Source organism: Myotis lucifugus, unplaced genomic scaffold (genome assembly GCF_000147115.1).
Source record: "Myotis lucifugus unplaced genomic scaffold, Myoluc2.0 scaffold_229, whole genome shotgun sequence".
Classification (NCBI taxonomy): Eukaryota; Metazoa; Chordata; class Mammalia; order Chiroptera; family Vespertilionidae; genus Myotis; species Myotis lucifugus.
This window is the reverse complement of record NW_005871277.1, coordinates 965,225-972,797: the sequence shown is the minus strand read 5'-3', so window position 1 is coordinate 972,797 and position 7,573 is coordinate 965,225. Positions and strand designations below refer to the sequence as shown.

General features: G+C 46.3%; 1 protein-coding gene across 11 annotated transcripts in view; it reads left to right on the top strand.

The window, feature by feature from the left end:
- Positions 1 to 35: 35 nt before the first annotated feature.
- The window catches only part of UBE3B (ubiquitin protein ligase E3B), a 33,434-nt gene continuing 25,896 nt past the window's right edge, over positions 36 to 7,573 (top strand). Inside the window, exons 1-7 of one of the 11 annotated variants that reach the window (XM_023762044.1) lie at positions 253 to 365; positions 537 to 655; positions 3,946 to 4,048; positions 5,574 to 5,755; positions 5,913 to 6,033; positions 6,885 to 6,944; positions 7,098 to 7,202. In XM_023762044.1, coding sequence (XP_023617812.1) covers positions 5,595 to 5,755; positions 5,913 to 6,033; positions 6,885 to 6,944; positions 7,098 to 7,202 — 447 coding nt within the window. In that variant the 5' untranslated portion in view covers positions 253 to 365; positions 537 to 655; positions 3,946 to 4,048; positions 5,574 to 5,594. Of the gene's footprint in view, positions 372 to 536; positions 656 to 3,941; positions 4,049 to 5,538; positions 5,756 to 5,912; positions 6,034 to 6,884; positions 6,945 to 7,097; positions 7,203 to 7,573 lie in introns of all 11 variants that reach the window. The other 10 variants (XM_014463964.2, XM_023762043.1, XM_014463965.2 and 7 more) reach the window with 10 other exon arrangements.

Genomic DNA, 7,573 nt, shown 5'->3' with positions numbered 1-7,573 from the left:
TCTTAAAGGATCCGCTGTACTCCTAGACGTGGGCCGCATTCTTTCCAACATGCCTGGCTGGAATAGGTTGCATCTCCTCTCTGCTGGGTCGGGCGTTGGTCCCGCTCCTGAATGCCCCACTGTTTCAGCTTACAGAGCGGTGAAGAAGATTCAGGGAGGTTGTCATTCCCGGTGGAGAAGGTCTCCGGAACTGTCGTTGGCCGGAACTGGAGAGTTGTTTCCCGACGGAGCTCGGAGAAAGAACACCCCGGGGCAAGATGGTGGTGGAGTCTCGATCGCTGCCCCGGGTCCGGCAGAGCTCAGGGGTATTGGGCTGAGGCGACAGTCGCTGCGGCTCCGATCCCGAGCGCGGGGGCCTCGAGCGGGTAAAGGTCTGCGGCCTGCGAGTAGCGAGCGGGATCAGGACCGTGGGTGCACTGGGTGGTGGGGCCGGGGACCTTAAGGGAGGGTAACCCTGGGGCAGGGTCCCCGCCTCTCTTGTCGGAGGGGCAGGTGTTAGCGGCTGGCGTATCTCTTTTCATTCGTGGGGCCTTTAGAAACGTACTAATGCCGGATGAAAAAGCTTTGTTATTGTGGTTGATGCCAAGGGAAGACGCCGGGTCTTAGGAGTCGCTGAAACCCGAGTTCGAATCCTCTTTTCTCGCTGTGACCTCGGGTGAGTGCTTCACCTCCCCGAGCCTCGGCTTCCTCCGCTGTGAGATGGCGTGATTAGCTCGTCTCACAGAGCCTATTGTATAATGGGAGTTTTAGTGCCATGCCAGTTGCTCAGCTGTCAGAAAAGGCAGCTGGAGTTAGTGATATCGGTAAAGAAAAGCTTGTTCGACATTTGACTCTGACAGCCGCACGAGCAGCCTCGCATTCTCAGCTTTTCTTTGCTGTTCTGTGAGTCGGGAACTCTCTGGGTCTTGTGTGTTTCATTTACAAATAATTGTTTTGGAGTCGGATCTGAGTTCAAATTCAGGAGCCTAGCGACCCCTGACAAGTCCTGCCCCGTCTCCACATTTCATTTGCTCCCGTGAAGGTGAGATCGAAAACAGCAGCATCTGGGTTGTGGTGGTCATTGGACTGGCTGCTCAGCTCCTCCCACCAAAGAGGCAGAATCCTTCCGGCTCGGTCAGCAGTTGGTATTTATGGCGCCTCACCCTTGAACAATACTCTTTGGAGTCTCGTCTCTTTCATAATTCCCCATGAAGTTGGAATCGGCCCTGATCCAGAAAAGGCCGATTTTGAGCAGGTCCTGTGGGAATACTGAAGTAAGGGGAGGCCGAGTCCTGTCTCTTCTTATGAAAATAGTGGCTGTGACCCTTCCTGATGGTCTGACCTGGGCTATGGGAGATACTAAATGATCTCGGGGAGGAGGGGGAGCTGTCTCATTAGAGGAGATCACTTAGGAAGGATTTGGGTGCTCAAGCAACATGTTTTCCTTTTGCTTTTCATATGATCTTGATGGTCACCAGCCTCTTGTCTCCTAATCGTCCCACCATGTCACTGTTGTTTTCCTAACTGGATTGCAAGCTGCTTAAGGACAAAACAGTAAAGCTCACTTATATACTATTCGTTTCCAGATGCTTTTATTAATATTTTCTCATTTAATGCTAATGACAGTGTCATGATGACTGAATTGAGGTACAAGAAGGGTAAATGTTTCATTTAACCTTAATTTAAACCTCTCGGCAGCCCTAGGAAGTAGATATGTTACTATTATGACTCTCAGTTTACAGATAAGGAAACTGAGGCCTAAAGAGGGCAAGTAACTTGGCAAATGAGGTAGAACCGGAACTGAAAAGAACCAAGGACTGCTTCGTCCGATCCAAAGCTTGTTCTGTCACACACAGCCTTTCCTTTGATTCTCAGTGGCATTTGCCAGCGTAAGCACCTAATAAATACTTCATAATGTATTTTATCTTATTGATGAATTATAGTAGACAATATAGGTGGAGCAGGTGAATAAGAAAGAATGAGAAAAACTGCAAAGTATAGGCTATCGTATGTTGTAAACAGAAACCAGCATATAACATTGGTGACGGGATGATGGTCTCAAGGAAGGGATCTTATCCTGAGCGGCCCCTGGAGAAGTGAAAGTTTGAGATCCAGCAGGTCCTCCAATAACATAGTTTTGTTCAGTGTCGTTTCATTATAACATTGATGAGATGCCATAGGAACTTAACTCTTGTTTATATCAATTAGCCTATTAGCCTATGGGAAAATTGGTTTCATTATATGCCCCAGTTTCAACAACCTATAGACGATGCTAACCAGGCCTTGCTATAGTCTGACAGGTACTTAGTCACAGTTTGTGTGCAGCCTCCTATTTTTCCATTAGGACGAGGCTCCCTCTTCTCCCCCACGTATGAGGGACTGTCTACATATTAAGGAAAGCACATAACCACTGTGCTCCTGGCTTGGGCCCAGCTCCTTTGCAGCTCTCAGGAGCTTAAAGCTATTACCCAATCTGAACAGGGCCAGGGGTTCACTGCCCATGTGACCAGACTGGTGAATCTTAGCGTACCCAGTCCTGTCTAATGGGTGAGGAATGTAAGGGTCCCAACATTATCTCCCGCCCCAAGAACTGAGTGACAGAAGACTAAAAAAAAACCAAGAAAAACTTTGTGTCTATAAAAATAATACATTAGCCCTGGCCGGGTGGCTCAGTTGGTTTGAGTGTCCTATACACCGAAAGGTTGTAAGTTCATTCTGGGTCAGGTTGGGGGTTTGATCCCTGGTCCGGGCACATATGGGAGGCAACCAATCGATGTTTCTCCCTCTCCTTCCCTCTTTCTTCCACTTTTCTCTTCCTCCCTCTTCCTTGCTCTCCCTCTCTCTCCCCATCTCCCTTCCTCCCTCTCTAAAAATCAATAAACATATCCTCAGGTGAGGATTTAAAAATTTTTTAAAAATAGTAATAATAATAATACATTAGACTTACTGACTGTGCTCGTCTGCCACCTCAGTAGATACTTGATGTACATCATCTCATTTAGTCCTCATGCCTGGCCTGTGAGCTAATCAGTGGAGGAAGACAGGCTCTGAGACATCACCCGACAGTACATGGCAGAGCGAGGGAGTGCCTCTTAGTACCATGCTGCCTCGCCATGCGCTTTCTGAAGGAAACCTAGAAAATAGACCCAGTAAAGAAGCAAAATTTCCCACAATGCCATGCTCTCTAAACAACCACTCTTATGTAACATTCTGGTATATTTTCCCCCTAGTTTTTTCTCTGTGTGCACTTTTCTTTTTCATGTAATTGGAATCATACTGGTTCACACAATTTCTTAGGCATAAATAGTTTTCAGTGTTGTTAAAAATGTCAAACATTATTTTCAGTGGCTTTTTAATATTCTATCCCGTTATTCTTGCTTACATCACAACGCATATAAAGTTTTAATTCATTAACTTCTTTGGGATTATAACTTCTTCGAACAACACAGGGGTTGGGGCACTGACACCCCCCGCGCCCCCAAACGCAGTTGAAAATCCATGTATAACTTTTGACTCCCCCAAAACTGAACTGCTAATGGCCTACTATTCACTGGAAACCTTACTGATGACATAAACAATCAATTAACACATTTTTGTATGTTAACATATAATATATGGTATTCCTACAATGAAGTAAGCTAGAGAAAAAATGTTAAGAAAATCATAAGAGGAAATACATTTACCGTATTTATTGGAAAAAAAATCCATGTATAAGTGGACCCATGCGTTTCAAACCTGTGTCGTTCAAGGGCCAACTGTATTTTCAACCAGTTCCTTTTAAACGGTGAGGACTGTGGCGCTAAAGGTTAACATTTAGACCAGACATTAACTAAAGAGAACACAGTGTTGTTGTTTTTTAAACCAGAGGCACTGAATGTATTACTTTACTCGGTGAGGAAGATGTAGGATGCCCTACCTATAAAACTTAACCCTAAGTCTGGATTTTTTTTCTTCTGCTTCAGCCAGAGAGGACAAGCTCCTCTGAGGGGAGAAGCTGCCCGTGGCCGTGAGTCCCCTGCGAGATCACTGATGATTACTTGGCATTTCTGCGACACAGGCAGGTCCTCAGGTGAGCTCTCTGGACTTCCGCTGCTGGGGCCAAAAGAGTGAACGATTCAGAAGCCCTTCTTCTCGCCAGTCTTCTTACTCTCCCTCGTATGGTCAGGCGGACTTTGTTCATTTGTTCTGAGAATTACTGATGAGCCATGCACGTGTTGGAAAAGACTTGTTTAACAGGATGTGAAGCAGTGTTGAAAAGGGGCCACAGAGGTCCTTCGGTATGTCGACATAGGAGGAGTCTCCCATGACCCTTTCATTCTTGATGATGTTTTCATGTGGGTGCTGCTGTGAGTGAAGTAACCTAGTAAAGAGCTTGTCTTCTAGAAGTCTGGGTTTATGATAATTCATTTCAGTGCTTTTGTCAGTCAGGCTGATTACATATTTTGGATAGAGTGACAAAGTTATCAAGCATCTAAAGAAATCATCTTAGTACGGGAGGTTCTAGGGACCAGTACTATGTGCTTGAGGCTGCTAGCCAAAGCCATCCCTTTGGGAAAAGAGTTATTGGTGATTGAGATACAAATATGTAGCCCTGGCCAGGTGGCTCAGTAGGTCGGAGCGTCGTCCCATGCTCGAAAAGGTTGTGGGTTCGATTCCCAGTCAGGGCACACACCTGGGCTGTGGGTTCCATCTCTGGTCGGGGCACAGATGGGAGTCAACTGATTGATGTTTCTCTCTCACATCGAGGTTTCTCTCTCCTGTCCTCTCTCTCTTTAAAAAAAAAAGTATCCTCGGGTGAGGATTAAAAAACAACCAGTGTAACGGGTCATTTAGAGCCTCTATCCAAAAGTTCCAGCCAGCGGAGGGGAGAGGCTCTGCGCTAAAGGCGTCAGTGGTCCTTGGAGGAATGGGATCAGTAGGACAAAGGAATAAGTTACACATAAAACAGAACATATTCAATTTAATGATTGTCTTGCATTCTGAAATCACGCACCTTTGGCTTTTTGTTAAAACGATCCTTTAAAAAAATGAAACACTTTTTTTAGTACTGGCACAAGGTAGGTACCAGTAAATATTCATTGAATGAATGGATGAATAAAAGTAACAGTGACGGTAAATATTCATCTTTGGTTTTTCCCTCAAGTCTTGACTTGGCAAAATAAAAGCGGACTGCTTGGTGCTGGCTCCCAAATACTGTGGACTGCTCCAAAGAATTCAAATATCTAGGGACCCCTGACCTAGAGGACGCATGGCTTGCATTAGAAGTTTATGGATGGGACTGAGTCGTGCTTTGTTCATTCATTAAACGATTACAGGACCCATGCCCTAGGCCAGGCGCTGCGCATTTTCTCTCAAGAAGATGTAATTATTTAATACAGGAAGCAGCAGTGCTGCCCTGGTGAGCTGCATGAAAAGAGCCGATAGGAATTGGGACTTGTGCCAGGAGAGCTGTTAGCACTTTGGGAGGTGGTGGAGGGCCCTGGGTAGCTCTCTGCTGCTGCCCACACCCCTGCCCACCCTTTGCTCTTGAACCCCTTGCTGTGTGTGTTTCTCATACAGTGATCTACACCGACGGCTCGCCATTTCCCTTGCAGGGTTTGTGCACCTTTGCAAACATGTTCACCGTTTCTCAGACCTCGCGAGCGTGGTTCATCGATAGAGCCCGGCAGGCTCGGGAGGAAAGGCTGGTGCAGAGGGAGCGGGAGCGGGCGGCCATCGGGATTCAGGCCCGCGTGCGGAGTTTTCTCTGTCGGAGGCGACTCCAGAGGGACATCAGGTGGGTGCCAGGAACTCTCAGCGAGTTTTCTCTTGCTCCCAAGCAATAGCCAGAAAAGAAGGCATTTTCTCTAACAGTTCTGAAAAAGCCTTCCGGCTGCTGGGAGCTCCTAATGAAAAAAGTTTGTTTGTTTGTTTTTTACCTATCCCTCCCTTAGGAGAGAGATCGATGAGTTTTTTAAAGCAGATGACGCTGGGTCCAGTAGAAGAAGTGCACTTTGTATTTTTAAGATTGCCAGGAAACTGCTGTTCTTGTTCAGAATGAAAGAAGATAACGAGGTAAAATAATAATAGCAAACATACATCGTCCTTTCTGTCTGCCAGGTCTTTTATAAATGCTAAGGCATCCCGTCCTTAGGGCAGCTCTCCGCCCCTCCCACATCCTGCCCTTTTGTCTTCTTGGGGCCTGATTTGCAGGGATTACGCCCAGTGCTTCTGGACCTCCTCACAAATCTTTTCTCATCGACTATTAAGAGCACTTGTTGGACTCAGATGCATACGGGGGCCAGGGAGGTTAGGTGAAAGAGTGACTGAGGACTGAAGGTTCCGGGTTCAATTCTGGTCAAGGGCATATGCCTGGGTTGTGGGCTCAATCCCTAGTAGGGGGCGTGCAGGAGGCAGCTGGTCAGTGATTCTCTCTCATCATTGATGTTTCTCTATCTCTTTCCCTCTCCCTTCCTCTCTGAAATCAATAAAAATATATTTAAAAAAAAAGAGTGAAAGAAGCCATTGATGAGATAAAACATAATATAAGTCATAATACATGGTAACTCACAGTGGTGGTGAGACCTCAGAGGGAGCGATGGGGTCTGTGGCACGCCCATCCAGAGGGCACGGCCTCTACTCCTCTGCAGCCAGGGGTGGACCCTGATTTTTTTTAAAGAGATGCTGGACTTCTTTATGCTCAGTTTTCTCATTTGTAAGAATTGGTAGCTAATTTCAAATTCCTTTTAGATCCTGCAAACCAAACAAAACATACTGGTTATACCTTTAGGGTTAGAATTAGCCCAGAAAATACAGTTCCAGGAAATAGTCATCTGTAATAGATGCCAGGTGCCCACCAAACATTTGCTTCTTTCCCATTTTTATCAGTTGCTGGAATTTATGACCCCCCTTCTGCCTCTCTGCAGAGATTTGAAAAGTTGTGTCGCTGCATCCTGAGCAGTATGGATGCTGAGAATGAACCCAAGGTAAGAGGGTGGGTGTAGGGTTAAATTAAGCCTTATTGGCTGCCTATCTGTCCATTGATTCTCATCGCCTTATCTGGCACTGGCCAATAGCTAGACCATATGTAATTTGATCCCTGTAACTGCCCATTACATTTCTCTTTCTCCTGCTTGTAGGTGTGGTATGTGTCCCTGGCTCTTTCCAAGGATCTCACCCTCTTATGGATTAAACAGATCAAGGACATGCTGTGGCATTGCTGTGAGTTTCTTGAGCAGCTCAAGGTAAAATGAAACACTGTAAATGTATCCTTCCCACCTGGGGCCTTTAGGATGTAGTTTCCGGGACAGAGGCTTGGCAAGGACTTGGGTAGCAGCTGAGCGATGGCGTGAATGTCAGCAGAGCTCCCAGGGATCCGTTCCCAGCCATCCCTCTCGAGGCATCGGAGCAGTGGTCTTCTCTATTACCTGCTTCCTGCGTCTGCATTCCACAATGGATTTCTCTTTGAGAAGAGGCGCTTCTGCTTTGAAAAAAAAATTTTTAAGTTCATGCAGAGAAACACACATTAGGAGAAAAGAACACCAGATCCGAAGCCGGGAATATCTAAATGTAGGCCTCAATCTGCTCCAAATTCCTCATGTGGCCTTGAACAAGG